Here is a 15,894-nt window from a genome sequence, read left to right as displayed (position 1 = left end):
ATAGAAAGCCTTATATTTATTTTTTAATCAACTTTTCAAGTACCAGAAGGGAAAGGAATGGTTTAATAATGGTTTAAAGGAAAAAAAAGGTCTAGCGATTTTAGTGAATTAAAGCACTGTAAGCATGAGTCAGCAGTATGATGTGGCATCCAAAAAATTCAATACAAAGTTGTGCTGAATTAAGATGTACATAGCTTCCAGGAATAAGAAGATAATAGACCTGTACTCTGCTCTGGTAAGGTCACATTTGGAGTATTGTTTTCAATTCTGGGTCCCACAGTTTAAACAAGGATATTGATAAATTGAAATCAGAAAAGTTCAATCTGGATTACAAAAGGTTTTGAGTCTATGGCATATGAAGACTGGAAGAAGGAATTGGAGAAGTTTATCACCTGGAGGAGAGAAGATGCAGTGTAGGAAAGACAGTTATGTTTAAATACCTGACAGACTGTCATGTGAAAGAGGTATAAGACTTGGTGCTAGAAGAAAGAACCAGGAGCAATGTGCAGAAGTTTCAAAACGACCAATTTAGGCTTGACATTAGGAAATTTTTCCTAATAATTAGAACTGTCCAAGAGCGGAATGAGATAATGTGGGAAGTGAAGAGTTTGAAATGAAAGTTTTCAAATACAAACTGCATTACCAATGTTGGATATATTATACTTGGAATTCCTTTCAGATTTTGTTTGGCCCAAGTACCTGCTAAGTTCCCTCTAAAATTAAAATTCTATAATTCATTGAGATATTACATCAAACTTTTTTGCCCTGTAATATATTTAGGAAATATTGATTAATTGGTTAACTGGTAAATATGTAAGTTGATGAATTGGTTAATAATGATAATAGCAGCTACATATATATGTATTTACACATATACTAACACCTGGTTTTGTTTTTTTTTTATTTTTTTTGGAGGGCAATTGGGGTTAAGTAACCTGACCAAAGTTACATGGCTAGCTTGGTTTTTTTGTGTGTGGGTGTTAAGTGTCTGAGACCGGAACCGAACTCGGGTCCTCCTGACTGCAGGGCTGGTGCTTTACTCACTGTGCCACCTAGCTGCCCCATAACACCTAGGTTTTTGAAGGCAATGAAAGAGAATGTAACCTCTGAAAGATTTTATGAAGCTGGGTAGGCTTCACACAAATGGAGGCAATATGGATCAGATGTCAGAGTGTTGACAGGGCAATCTTTAATTTGCACTGGTATTGGGAGTAATTACACTGAGATTACCATTTGTTACCTTTATATACATCAAGGGTGGGCAGCTGTTAAAGTTAATTATTACTATGAGAAGAAGGCATAATCTTGAATCAAGGTATGGTCACCAAATTTGTCAGTGACAAAAACTGGGAGGGAGAGATCCTGAAAGGCTAGAGTAATGGGCTCAATTTAATACTGTGAAATTCCATGGGGATAAATTTCATGCATTAACATTGAAAATTTGCAATTTCATCTATCAGTATCATTAAAAGCAAACAAAGTTTAGTGTTCACAGTTACATTACCTATTGGCTTTCTGTTCTTCAACCATACCAGAGTAGGTGGAGGGATTCCAGTAGCATCACATGCAAGAGTTACAGGATTACTAATAGTCTCAACAACCTCTTCTTCTTGTGGTCCTTCTATCCTGGGTGGTACTATAAAGATGAAGAAGTATTATGTAATATATGTGTTCACTGCATTAATTTCAGTAAAAATGTCTTCTTATTAATTTCTTAGAACAGTAATTCAATACAGATACTTACCATAAACACTAAGATGGAAATTTTTATCATCTTGCCCTGCTACATTTATAGCTCTACATACATATTGGCCTGTGTCAGACACCTAAAAATAACAAAAAAACCTTATCATTTAATGTTTTCCATTCATTTATGAATGATCACATTGTATAAGGTATAAAATATGACTAACATTTCTAGATATTTTAGGCTTTAAAAGATCTAGTCTTGGGTGGCTAGGTGGCGCAGTGAGTAAAGTGCCGGCCCTGGAGTCAGGAGGACCCGAGTTTGGTTCCAGCGTCAGACACGTAAGACCCACACAAAAAAACTAGCCATGTAACCTTGGGCAAGTTACTTAACCCCAATTGCCCTCCAAAAGGCAAAAAAAAAAAGATCTAGTCTTTATTCTGTTTTGATTGACAAATCTATTTTCTGCTAGAAGCAAATTTATTCAAGTTAAAAGGCTTTGAAGTCACAAAGCCAAAACAACAGAAGAGTAAATAATACTTGGTTGGATAAATCTGTGATCTCATAGGTGTGAATAATTCCTTTAGAAAGCTGTCTAATCCCCTAATTGTATAGATGAAGAAACTGGAGTCCAAAGTACTCAAGTCCATGAGAGAGCTTGAACCCAGGTTATCTGACAACACGACTTTTTATGAAAATTATATTCATTATAGAAAAGGATCACTTGGCCACCACTTTCCCCTCCTTCATTTCAACAAGAAATGCCATGCAGAGGAGAACAATGTACCTCAGCTCCCTTGATGTGTAGCATTTGTCCATCACCTAAAATCTCCAAATTAGCAGATTCCATGATCATTCTTCCATTCTTATACCAGGTTATGACTGGAGGTGGAACAGCATTTGACTCACACTCCAATGACACTGAAGATCCTTCTCGTACATTAATTACAGAAACAGATTCACTGCCGTGATCCTTAATGCTTGGGGGAACTGAAGGAAGACAAAAAAAGGTAAGGTTTTAAAATTAATTTGGATGAAAAAGTTTCTTATAAATTCAGTAATGGATATATTTTTAGAGTACAGTGAAAACAAACCATAGACAGTCAGGGAAATTTTTTTCTTGCTTTCACCAGCTTGGTTCATTGCTATACATGTGTATTCCCCACCATCAGATATTTTGGCCCGTATAATTTGAAGACTTCTGCCACCTGAATTGTATCAAAAGGAAAAAGAAAATCAAAGTCAGTACAAGGATCAGTCTGGTTATTACATTAATCTGGTAGGCATTTTTAAATGACCCATCTTTAAGTTATAATAGCCAAAGAAGGGTTTTAATGATTAAAAGGAAGGAATTCATTCTCTATTCTCTCCTGATTTCTATTATCACCTTACCTATAAGTGACATAATTAACAGAATTTTCTTTCTTATATGATGGGGAGAAATCAGAACTGTATAATTTTAGTACTTATGAGAAACCAGTAATTATAATTTTCTAAAGTTTTTTAAAATAAATATTGAGTTTAAATCTTTGCCTCTACTCTACTCACATAGAGGAAGAGATTCTGTAGACAGCAAATTCAGTATAAAGTAATCCGTAACCCTTAGGATCTTACAATCTTGCTTTCCAACTTTTAAGTTTATTAGCATCGATCAAATACATTTCCTTTTTCTAAAAAAAATCTAATCAACTTGAACTAGCCAGTAATTGAGAAAACCTTTCAAAAATCTCATTTGGATCTTGAAGCTAAAATTGAACATATAGTGAAGAAGAAGGCATCAAATGACCTGGTTCCAACATTTGGATCTCATGCTATTCATTCCCTGCTCTCAATACCCTTCCTCACCAAGAGTTCTGTGATATGACAATGCATTGCATATTTGAAGTTTGATACAATTAAAGAATTTATCCAATATTGCCTATGAACCAAAGAATAATATCTTTTAAAAATTATCTTCCTTAAATTAATTAAATCCTTAATTTAAACCTTAAAAATTATCCTCCCAAGTTTATTTTTAAATTCTTTGAAAAATTTCAAAATTAGTGATTCTGCCCCTATCACACCTTTTCATTATTTTATATTGTAACATTTAATGTTGTAAATATATTGTAACTAAAAGGCTCATTCAATAAAATCATTGCCTATTTTTCTATCTTTTTCATAAGAAGTTCAATGCAGTTCCCAGATTTGAAAACCAAATAATAAGAAGGGACAAGGATTGTGTCTGTGATTTCATTTGTATATGGAACTCCCAAGGAAGAAAATTCCCCCTACAAATGTTTATTGGTACTTTCTCGGTAATTTAGACTTTAAGAGTTGTCTAGAGGGCTGAGAAGTTACCTAACTTGCCTAGGATCACACAGATAGTATGCTAGATTTGTTTCCTTAACCCAGGTTGTCCTGGTTGCAAAATTTTATTCTATCCACTATCCACTCTATCCATTCCAATATGCTGCCTCTCTTACTAAAGTAAGAAAAAGTAAAATTTGCTATATAAATGAAAGTTACTGTTATTACTACAAGCTAGCATTTAAATGATACTTTAAGGTTTGCAAAGTGCTTTTCACGTATATAATTTTATACCCTCCACAACTCTAGGGGGTAAGTGGTATTTACCATCTCCATTTTACAGATGAAGAAAGCATTATATGGTATGGCTTGTCCAAAGTCACACAGTCAGTAACTGTCTGATTTGAGCACAGGTCTAGCACATTATCCACTAAGCCACCTACCATAGGTTTAGAAAAGTATGTGATTTAATATTTTTTAAGGTGTAGATCTTCAATAATTTAAATAATGGTGTGCTAAATTTTCATTCTTGTTAAGATGAATGGAAGGGGAGAAAGTTTTCCCTGGGTTATCAGAAAAATAGCTTCCTTACCAGGCACAATGAGAGCATTATTGCTCAAGCTGATGGATTTTCCATTCTTGAGCCAGCTGAGATCAGGAGGTGGAAAACCAGTGGCCTCACAGGCCAAAGAGATGAAATTATTCACCACCACAGTCAGATTTTCAGGATTAGTACCAATGATACTTGGAGGAACTACAACAGTAAATACATTAAAAATTTCATCCAACACTGTCAGCAATAAGTACTCCCTGATTTCCTCAACACAAATTCAGCCACTGTATGCTGCCAAAGCACCAAAGAAAATACATTGTTTGTATTTAGGAACTGGTCCACTGGTTTCTGCAGGGATCTAAAAATTGTGTGATGAAAACCAATCCAGCTGTCATCCTTCCTATTTAGAATCCCCTAATGCCTCCACCAATTTTGTCTGCTGCTTCTTTCCTACGTGGGGGTTTGGCAGGAATAATTCTTCCCCAATAGCAAGGGAGGACAAGAATTTCTAAACTATGCTACAATGTATTTATACTGAAAAAAAAACTGGCTTTGTTTAAGGCTGTTGTCAAGGTACAGACTTATGCAATCTTTTTGTTTCTTTCCTGCAGATGTTAATTCTTCCTCTATATTTTCATTCAAAATTCCTTTTTCTCCATTCCTGGAGTGAAAGAACTACATAACTTTTGACTCCATGGTGTCAGTAAGTCATTTATTTGTTCACTTAGCAAACACTTATTAGCTGTCTCTATGTATTGTCAGTGGGATAGAAAGTCTAGAGGACACTAGGTTATAATTGTATATAATTTTAGAAAATGGGTTCCAGATTAGTTGTCAAATTTTTTAACACAATAAATTTGTTGAACAATAATAAAATGAACTTCAAAGGTAAAATCAAAGTAAAAACCCCTCACGCCAACCAGAAAATTCATTATTCTTCAGTAGCTTAGAGAAGGTATAGTTTAAGGGTTAATTTTTTCCCATTTAAGTAGGAATTTTAAAATGTACAGTAGATAATCCAGTTCTTCCTAATCGGTATTAAGGGATTAGAGATACCACTGAGTGGTTAAAGAAAAAAGAAGTCATACTCTTGAAATTCTAACCTTCAAAGTAAAAAAGTAAGTTGTTAAGGGGCGGCCAGGTGGCTCAGCGAGTAAGAGCATTGGCCCCAGTGTCGGGATGACCTGGGGATCGAATCCGGGCTCAGATACTTAGCACCCACCCAGAAATAACTGGCCATGTAACCTTGAGCAAGTTACTTAAACCCGATTGCTTTAAAAAAAAGTAAGTTGTTAGACTCCATTATATATCATTCAAAGTCACCTAATCTAGATCCTTCTCCCTTATGCCTACTGACTGGCCAAATAGATCTTTAGGAAAAAAAGTGTCTAAAATCCTAGAAAAAGCAAAATAAATTTTACCCTCCAAATTAAATGCATGCTCAATTGAAATGTCCCAAGTATCTTTAAAATAAAATTCCAAATTGACAGGTGCAAAATTCTCCCACGTATGCTTTTGTTGTTGTTGTTCAGTTGTTTTTGGTTGTGTCCTACTCTCTGTGACCCCATTTTGGGGTTTTCTTGGCAAAGACACTGGAGTGGTTTGCCATTTCCTTCTCCATCTCATTTTACAGATAAAGAACTGAGACAAACAGAGTTAAATGATTTGACTAGGGTCACACAGCTAGTATTCCAGGATCACACAATGTCTAAGGCTGGATTTGAACTCATGAAGATGAATCTTCCTGATTCCAAGTCCATCCATTGCACCATCCTACGTGCTTACCCAAAATAAATTTCTATGATGCTTAATAGAAATTGTTTGCCAGACAAAATTTCCCCAGCACTATTACCCACTAGAATTCACAAACTAGTTTATATTATAATTTGGGTTGGGGGTCATTTTTTTAAACATTATATAAGCAATGGTCTAGAGATCTGGATTTAAAATCCAGAAGAAATTGCTACATAGAAATAAGTTTTTTGTTATACTTTCCTTTAAGTCTTTTTATCACCAACAGGACACTAATTAACAACCAAATGGTTAAAAAATATAACAGCTCTCAAAGCATATAATTTACTGCCATATATTCTTTCTCTAGAGCTAGGTTGTACAGCCCTATGTTCAATCTGTGACATGCCATTTCAACCCATATAGTCTTCCTTTGGCTTAAGTCTGTATCCAGGTCTTGGCATAGATCCACCACAGCACTGGCAGCCAGGGCTATGCAGAAGAAACACAGGGAGACCATCACTGTGGAAATATTACATTGTACTCAGAGACTTATTAGTTATCTGTCTCCATACTCTCCTACATACTTCATAGTAAGCTCAGCCAATTTGATAAGCTGTATGCAAAGCTATTGCACTCAAATACTATCTCACTTGAGTAGAGATGAAGCTATCCTAAATTTATCCCAAGAGTAATTATCTCCAGTTCCATCATCATTTCTACCACATTCCAGGGAGTTCACTGCTACTGCTATGTTTCAGTAGTACAGAGAAAACCATTATAAGATGAAGTTAACGATGCATTTTTATGATTCTAGAACCCATGTACTAATATCAAACTCATTTTGTAGCCTTCAGGATTTGATTCCTGGTTATGGGTACATTTACGAAGGAATAACCACTTTCTCTTGAGTTACTGATACAAAAGGCATATGCTTGTGAGATCCGAAATCTGTATTGCCTGCTAATTGGACAGAAAACAGCATTATTGAGGGTATTCATATCAAAGAGATATAAAGAAAAAGGGAGAGGGGCTAACATGAAGATCATGTAATAAAAACACAAATAGTTCCAAGAATTCAGAAACATGGTTTTCCTGATTTGCCAAACGTAAAGTACTAGATATTTTAGAAGTGATATCTTACCGTGTACATTTAGGTTAAAATATTTTTTGGTACTTCCAGCTATATTCTCTGCAACACACACATACCTTCCAATATCTGCTATTTGGGAATTTAGTATCTAAGGAAAAAGAAGATACTCCAAATGAAATCCTAAATTGGAGGATATTTACATAAGCACATATTCAATATTTGCCTTCAACATAATGTTTTCAAGACAAAACAATACCTTTGCTTTCTAGTTACTATCACAAGAACATGGGGAAAGTGAACATTTATTAGCACCTACTATGTATTTCCAGGGACCATGCTAAGCTTTTCTTTAAGTATTTTGTATTTAAAATATATTTTAAGTATTTAAATTTAAAGTATATTTTACATATTATCTCCAATCCTCACAACAACCCTGTGAGGTAGGTGCTATTATTATCTCCATTTTACAATTGAGGAAACTGAGGCAAACAGAGAAAAAGTGACTTGCCTAGAGTTAGTGTCTGGGGCTGGATTTGAACTCAGGCCTTCCTGACTCCAGGCCCAGTAATCACTGTACAACTAGCTGCCTCTGTAAAGGAGACAAAAGGCTTCTGCCCATCATCTATTTCATATTGCTTTCTTGATCATCTTAATTATGTGAATAGTTATATATCTATTACTATTTTTGCTTAATTTTAGGAAAAGAGATACTATCCATGACTACTTTCATCCTGAGGTATCTTTCCACATAGAAGAAGCTTCTATACACAGATTTCTTGGAACTTCTTACCTGTACTAGGTAATGGGGTCATCAAAAGTTACATTTGGGATATTAGAGGATGGTTTAAGAATTCAAAGCAGTTTTTAGGCACTGCACTTGATACCCATAATGCAAAAACAATGCCCAAGGTATGTGTTAGGCATTTTTTATGATGTGCTAATAGTTTTAGGCCATGTTATTATGTTGAATTCCTAAGTAACACATTCAGTAGAGCCTCAGTGAGGCTAGCTAATTTCTCTAAGTGCCGAACATATTCTCAAATTCAGCTCTTATCTTTAGTAAGTATAAATGCACACAATATTTCTGAAAATAATGATGTGGACAAAGACAAATGTGGACCATAGAATCTGGAATCTATAGCAATGTTCCTTAAGAGTTCACTGGAGCCTTGGTATAACACTTCCAATTTTCCAAAAGCAAAACTGGGTTAACTCTATAGACCTTTATTAACCAGCACTATGTTCAAGACACTTTTGTTTTTAAAGAGAAAAGGCACAAACATATATTTCCAAAGGATTTATATTTTATATATTCTCTTAATCTAGTATGTCTACCTTAGGCTTCAAGGGCTTATTTTTTTTTTACTAAAAATGTCGTGTAATATGACATTTTCCTTTCATATGACATATAAACTGAAGGTAGCATTCTAACAAGGCTCAGGTGTGTCAGATTCTTTTATGATTTTCAGTAGTGCAAATAGAAATAAGACAGGTAATTTTCAAGCGAGGTTGCTCCCTTTTTCCTGTAAAGTTCTACTTGGTAGCAATTGTATTTTACCTGTAAAGTTCTTCCATTGGACAGAAATATATGGCGGTCATCTTCTACTAAGGCCTGTCCATCCTTTTGCCAGGAATTGGTTGGTACTGGACTGCCACTTGACACACATTCCATCAGTGCAGTCTTGTTTACCAGCACAGTGACCTCTTCAGGTAAATCAATGTCAGCTCCTTTAATGGATGGTGGTACTAATAGGAGAGTGCAATAAAGATATTAACAATGGGAAGGCAAGTCTTTCTCAAATTTTTCTAGTTTTTAGGCAGGCTTAGAGGGATTTTATGTGATTTTTGAGAAAAAGAAATTATATATGTGTACACAGACTCTCAGTCTAGCATATGTAGCCTACCAGTCAGACTTTAAATCCAAAGGTGCCTAGATTTTTATTGAGAATTAACTATTGTGTAGGGATTTTATTCCATATCCCCAAAGCACTTTAATTATGTTAGTGAACCAGGATATAAATCTCTTTGGACAACTACATTAGCTTAGGTTTTTAAAAAATCTACAGAAATCCAGAACTTTTTAGTACTATTTCCAAACTAATTTCCAAGTGTTACTGAAATATAACACTCAGTTAAAGTGTTATAAAATTGAGTTGTAAATTATTACCCTCACTTTAAACAGTCTTGGAAAGTTTGTATATATTCAGGTATTTTTGGCAAAGTGGATTATTATGGTAAACATACTAGGGAAGCTAGTTATTAAAAGGAAACTCATGCTGGATTCTTTTGTAGAGTGAAAATATTTTTTAAAAATCAAACAATATTTAATTTGTTTGCAAGCTTTCATTGTTTATAAGTTTATACTTGGCAAACAGTATAGTCATGTCTGACTCTTAATGACCCCATTCTGGGTTAGATTGACCTTGAAACATACAAATGATATGGCAAATCTTGGAAAGAATAATAAGTGATATAGAACAAAAATAAATAGAATATCAACATACTCTCTTGGGCTGAAAATATACAATATTAAAATTTATATTGCTCATAATATTCTTTAGATCAGAGTTCCAAACTATGGCCCATAGGCTAAATCTACTTAAGGAGCTAAGAATGATTCATCACATTTTAAAATAAAGTTTTTTTTTTTGAAAAGTTTAAAAAAACAATCTTGGCTCAAAATTGTACATGGTGGGCTAGATTTGACCCTTGGGTCCCTAGTTTGTGGACCTCTGCTTTAGATTATAGTACTAAATACATACAAAATGAATAATTTATTTTTGTATACATAATAAGTTGCAATGTCAAGGTAAAAAGAGTGAGTGAAAAATTCACTCATACCAATGGTTTGGTTTCATATAGCCACACCGGAAGACCTGAGTTAATGACACTCTTCCTGTGAGATCAATCAACTCAGAAACTCACACCTCCTTAGTCACCTCATCCCTAGGTTCTGTCCCTCCCTATGACTGGACAGCAGAAAGGATGTTTGGACAGCAGAAAGCTCCTTCCAGACCATCTCTTCAATGAAGGGGGCCAGGGCAGTAACTTCATCATTTCCCACCAGACTGCAGGACTTCATCAAGCTGGGTACCTTCTTTCTCCCTCCCTCCATCCTTTTTTAGTTGTTTGCATATTTTTGTTTTCCCCATTAGACTGAGTTCTTTGAAAACAAAGACTATCTTTTCCATTTCTTTCTATCCCTAGCACTTGGTTCATGGCACTCAGCAGGCACTTAAGTATTCATTGACTGACACTAGTACTCTCAAAGACAGGATCATAGGATCAAAGCACCATAGGATATAGAGTTGGTAGAGACCTCAGAGACCATCTAAAGTCCTCATTTTATAGATGAGGAAACAGGCCTAGGAAGATTAAGTGACTTGTCCAAAGTCACACAGGTAGTAAATGACAAAGCTAGAATTTGAATTCAGGTCCTCTGATTCTAGACTCAGTATTCTTTCTGCCATGCCAGAAAAAGGAATGGAAGACAAACTCACAGAGCACACGGATGTCATACTGAAGGGAATCTTCACCAGCCTCATTCACTGCAACACAGGTGTATCGACCAGCATCTTCTACTTGGGCCCGGGGAATCTGTAACACTCGTCCTCCTGAGGAAAAAACAAACAAAACCAACAACAAAAACATGTTCTGAAGTTACAAACTGTATTTCATAATATGTCTTATTCTCCTAAATCTGTGTTTAGTTAAATTTTTACATCAGCTTATTATAGTAAATATTTTTTCAGCATTCTTTCATCAAGTACAAATTGAGTCTTAATGCCCAATTAACCTAAAAATCTCTATCAACAACAATTTCAACCAATACTTTTATTTCATTGTAAACATACTAGAAGACAATGATAGTACTCATCTTGCTAAATAGCCAGTATGCACTGCAAAGCTTCCACTCTCCCTGCCAACTGAGCAAATATTTAAACCCCTAACTGGTGATATAAAAGAAAACCCCTCTAAGATGGTAAGTAAACTAGTAAAAAAAATACCAATATTAAAAAAGTCAATACACACATAGTCAGAACTGAACTATGATGTGTGAGGCAGACTTTCTTCAAAGGCACAGCATTTTAAAAGGTTTTGACAGCATTTACACTTTTTTCAGCAACATAGAAACAACTGATTATGGCACATGATTAGCAAGCATAATTAATTAAAATAGGAAGCTAAGAGGCAGTGTGGTTCTTATTGACAGGACACCAAGTACTCTGTCACTCTCTGATAAAGGGGCTGATTTTTGTTTCTCTGCTTTCAGGGAGAGCAGAGATAGGGAAAGTCAGAAAAAGAGGCAGCAGCAAGTTAAGAGAAAGAGTGATATAAATATCTCTCATTCCCTAACAGTGCTTTGTGTGCCAGGTTTTCCTCAAGTGAATTTTTCTTAAAAATTTGAGAGTGCCTTTTCTATTTGCCACATTTTGTGTTTACCAACCTTGGGTGACAAAATTGCTATCGACAACTTTGCATAAAGTAAATAAATTATGTGCCCTGGCCAATTTGTAAACACTTCTATTATGCCTTTTAACCAAAGAAACTTGCAGAAAATGAAATATTAGAGATAAATATTCTGTTACCTAGGATTGATGCTTGCTGTCTTTGAACTGGTTAGTAATGATTTTCAAATTTCTGTCAAAATTTACTATTAGGGAAGGCTAGGTGATGCAGTGAATAGAGCACCGGCCCTGAAGTCAGGAAGACCTGAGTTCAAATCTGGCCTCAGACACTTAACACTTACTAGCTGTGTGACCTTGGGCAATTCACTTAACCCCAATTGCCCTGCCTTCCCCCCTCCAAAAAGCAAAAAAAAATTACAACTAGTAATATTAAGAAGTAAGTCTATTCATCTGATTATATTTATAGAGTAACAAAGACACAAATAAGCTAAGTGAATAGAGTGGCCTGAAAGTAGAGCCAGAAGGACATTTAGTCATCATCCTTCAACAACTAGTTTAATTCTTCATCTTAGTTCTGACTACTTAGAGTCTACATGAGTATACATACCACCTAACAACCCCACTAGGAAGATTAGCAATCCAACACATCTAATAAATACAGGTGAATCAATATGACAGACATTCAGGTTCTTACATGGTCTTTAACAACAGTTACCTGGTAATATTAAGACTTTATCACTAGAAGTCAAAGGATAACCATCTTTAAACCATGTAAGAGTGGGAGGAGGAACAGCATTTGTTTCACAGTAAAGAGAAATTGGATTGTTGATGATCACATCTTTGGCTTCACCACTTCGGCCTGTATCCAGCATGTTTCCAATTTCCCAGAGTTTCTGAAAACTGGGTGGTACTATGGAGAGAAAGGAATACTTTAGATACATACTTAAATCACACTGAATTTTAAGACGGTATTAAATCTGATAATAAAGGATACAAAAAGGTTGGGGACAGAAGAAGGATCAAAGAAAAGATAACTAATGTCATGTATATTGGGACAAAGATAATGGATGATGGTGAAAAGGTTGAATACCAAAATGCTTACTTTGCTGCTGTTTTGTTTTATTTTGTTTTGCACTGGAAAGAATAGAACAAAAAGAGACAACAGGGACTTGAAACTGAAGACAAATGAAGTGTTAGAAAAGAGTAGCTAGCTGCCTTCAACGATCTGAAATCACAAAGCCTACACGAAATCCAACCAAAGGGCCTGAAAAAATTGGCAGATGTGATTGTTAGTTTCTGTGATTTTTCATCATTTTGGACAGGTGGTTGGAGCAAGAAAAATGTTACAATTTTGTTTTTAAAAAGGGAAGAAACAAGAGTATGAAAAACATAGACTGGAGGACTTAATTACTATTTATGGAAAATTGTAGAAAACTTTTGTTAAATGGATTGTTCAAAAGTATTTAGCTAGTGAAGCAATGATTACTAAAAGCCAGCAAGGATCATTAAGATCAGAAGAATTCTCCATACATTAAACAGTCAACAAACATTTACTAATAGTCTGCTTTATGCAGTGATATACTAGGTGCTGGAGATACAGACAATATTAAATTGTCTCTGACTTCAAAAGGCTTACATTTTATCAAGAAAGCCAACATGTATGCAAATAAGCATATATAAAATAAATACAAGATTAATTTTTGTTTGTGAGAAGACTTGTAGTTGGGTGGGAGCTGGAGGGAGGGAACAGCAAGGGTTTCATGTAGAAGGGGCTACATGAGCAGAGTCATAAAGAGAAATAGGAATTTTAAGGGAGAGTACATTCCAGACACTTTCAGGACAGTCACAGTATGTTAAGATGTCTTGAGTAAAGCATTTGACAGAGTTTCTGATAATATTCTTGTGGACATGATAGGAAGATGTGAGGTAGATAATAATACATTTGGGTGGGTTAGTAAATGCCTAAATGATTATGTCTAAAGAAAAGTCATTTATGGACCACTATCAATTAGAGGGAAGGGTTTTAATAGAATGCCCAAGAGATGTCAGTGATCTGGTCAATATATGCATTAATAATTTTGATTTGTGGAATATATGAAGCTGGAATAACATATTATATGACAGTCAGGATACAAGAAGACTGCAACAGGATAAAATGATAGCTTGAAAGTAATTAGATCAAATTTAATAGGAATAAAAGTAAAGTTCAATATGGGTTCAAGAAATCAACTTTACAGCAACAGAATAGGAAAGGAATGACAAAGCAGCAGTTTGCATGAAAACAAACTGGGGGTTTTAGTTTGAGTAAACTCAATGTGAGTCAGCAGTATGATACATCAACCAAAAAGCAAGTGTGATTATGGCTGCATTAAAAGAGGTCTAGCTTTCAGAATTAGAAAAATGAGAGTCCCTTCCTTGGTAAGACCATTTAAAGAATATCGTGTCACATGTATAATCTATATTGAATTGTCTTCTCAGTGGGAGTGGGTGAGGAGGGGAGAAGGGAGAGAATCTGGAACTCAAATTTTTAAAAACAGATGTTAAAAAAAATTTTTTTTACATGCAACCGGGAAATACAGGCAATGGAGTATAGAAATCCATCTTGCCCTACAAGAAAGTAAGAAGAGAGGTTTGGGGTGGGATGTAAGAGAGGGCAGATTGGGGGAGGGGGTATTCAGTACATTTGCCATCTTGGGCTGGGAGGTAGAGGAGGGATGGGGAGAAAATGTGTAACTCAAAATCTTATAAAAATGAATGTTGAACACTAAAAAAATTATAAATAAAGATTTAAAAAAGAATATCATGTTAATTTCTGAGAACATTTGAAAGGATATTAATAAGTTGTAGAAAGTCTGCAATAGGGTTGCCAAAATGGTGAAAGGCCTTGAATACATGCCGTATGAAGACTGGTTGAAGGAACTAGAACTTGTCAGCTTTGCTAAAGAAAGACTCAGGGAGAATCTGATTGCTTTCTTCAAGTATCTAAAGGACTGTCATGCAGAAGAGAAGTAGATTTGTTCGCCCCAGAATGAGGAGCAAGGGATGGGAGTTTCAAAGAGGTGGCCCTGGCCCAGGAGTCAGGAGGACCTGAGTTCAAATCCAGTTTTAGACACTTAGAAGCTGCGGGACTCTGGGGAAATCACTTAACCCCAATTGCCTCCAAAAAAAAAGAATGAACTAAGTTTTCTAAATTGGATTTAACACACTTACTGACTGCTCCATATGTATAAGATACTCTGCTAGAGATCCTTGACTTTAAGGGTCTTACAATTTATCCACAAAAGATAATAGGTCACTAACATACTATACTATACTATACTATAATATAATATAATTAATATATCAACCAACAAGAAAATGTTTACAATGCACTTAGCCCAGGTCAGGCACTGTGCTAGGTTCCATTGATACAAAGACAAACAGAAACAGTCTCCACCCTTAAAACAGCTTATATGAAAGAAAAGTCCTAAAGTCAGGAGGATCTGAGTTCAACTTCAAGCCTCAGACACTTGACACTTAACTAGCTGTGTGACCTTGGGCAAATCAGTTTATCCCAATTGCCTTGCTTCCCCCCTCCAAAAAAGAAAAAAAAAGCTTACGTTCTGTTAGGTACAATAGCAAATTAAATAGAGTAATTGGGGAGACGCTAACAGTTTGGGGCATCGAGAAATACCACATCTCATGTGGGATGTGGTATTTGAGCCGAGTTTTGAAGGAAACAAGGAAGTCTAAGAGGCAGAAATGACAAGGGCACATAATCCAGGCATTAGGGACATTCCTGTGTATAGCACTAGATGCAGGGGATGGGGTGACAAGAAGGGCAATTTGTTGTGATTTGGAATGCTAGACTAGAAATAATGTGAAAATCAGTCAGATAAAGATATGCTGTGCCCATACTGAAAAGGGATTTAAATGATAAACAAAGGGACAGAGCCAGGATCTGAGATTTTATGAATATAGGGAATTCCCAGTGCAGATTAGCACTTGCCCCCCAATTATAGACTCTGAGAGTTTCCTAGTGCAATTAGAAGAAATATTATAGGAAATTCCAAATGATTTTGTGCTTGATTAAATATGGGAGGAACTGAGGATGATTTTGATGTTGTGAACTCAAGTGACTGATAGGATGTTG

General features: G+C 35.5%; 1 protein-coding gene and 1 long non-coding RNA gene across 2 annotated transcripts in view; one reads left to right on the top strand and one right to left on the bottom strand.

The window, feature by feature from the left end:
* LOC138151006 (uncharacterized) overlaps window positions 1–2,687 on the top strand; it is a 92,728-nt gene extending 90,041 nt beyond the window's left edge. The window contains exon 3 of the long non-coding RNA XR_011165719.1: window positions 2,563–2,687. This is a non-coding gene — a long non-coding RNA (uncharacterized lncRNA). The remainder of the gene's footprint in view (window positions 1–2,562) is intronic.
* Window positions 1–15,894, bottom strand: part of HMCN1 (hemicentin 1) — a 514,591-nt gene that overhangs the window by 122,534 nt on the left and 376,163 nt on the right. Inside the window, exons 54-62 of the mRNA XM_069074427.1 lie at window positions 12,478–12,672; window positions 10,854–10,967; window positions 8,912–9,099; window positions 7,405–7,501; window positions 4,569–4,730; window positions 2,782–2,895; window positions 2,475–2,677; window positions 1,745–1,826; window positions 1,505–1,636 (exon numbers count right to left, since the gene is read on the bottom strand). Coding sequence (XP_068930528.1) covers window positions 1,505–1,636; window positions 1,745–1,826; window positions 2,475–2,677; window positions 2,782–2,895; window positions 4,569–4,730; window positions 7,405–7,501; window positions 8,912–9,099; window positions 10,854–10,967; window positions 12,478–12,672 — 1,287 coding nt within the window. The remainder of the gene's footprint in view (window positions 1–1,504; window positions 1,637–1,744; window positions 1,827–2,474; window positions 2,678–2,781; window positions 2,896–4,568; window positions 4,731–7,404; window positions 7,502–8,911; window positions 9,100–10,853; window positions 10,968–12,477; window positions 12,673–15,894) is intronic.

Source organism: Petaurus breviceps, unplaced genomic scaffold (genome assembly GCF_028583685.1).
Source record: "Petaurus breviceps papuanus isolate PSGF00001 unplaced genomic scaffold, PetGlider_PUasm1.0 90895, whole genome shotgun sequence".
Lineage (NCBI taxonomy): Eukaryota > Metazoa > Chordata > Mammalia > Diprotodontia > Petauridae > Petaurus > Petaurus breviceps.
This window is presented reverse-complemented; position numbering and strand designations above follow the sequence as displayed.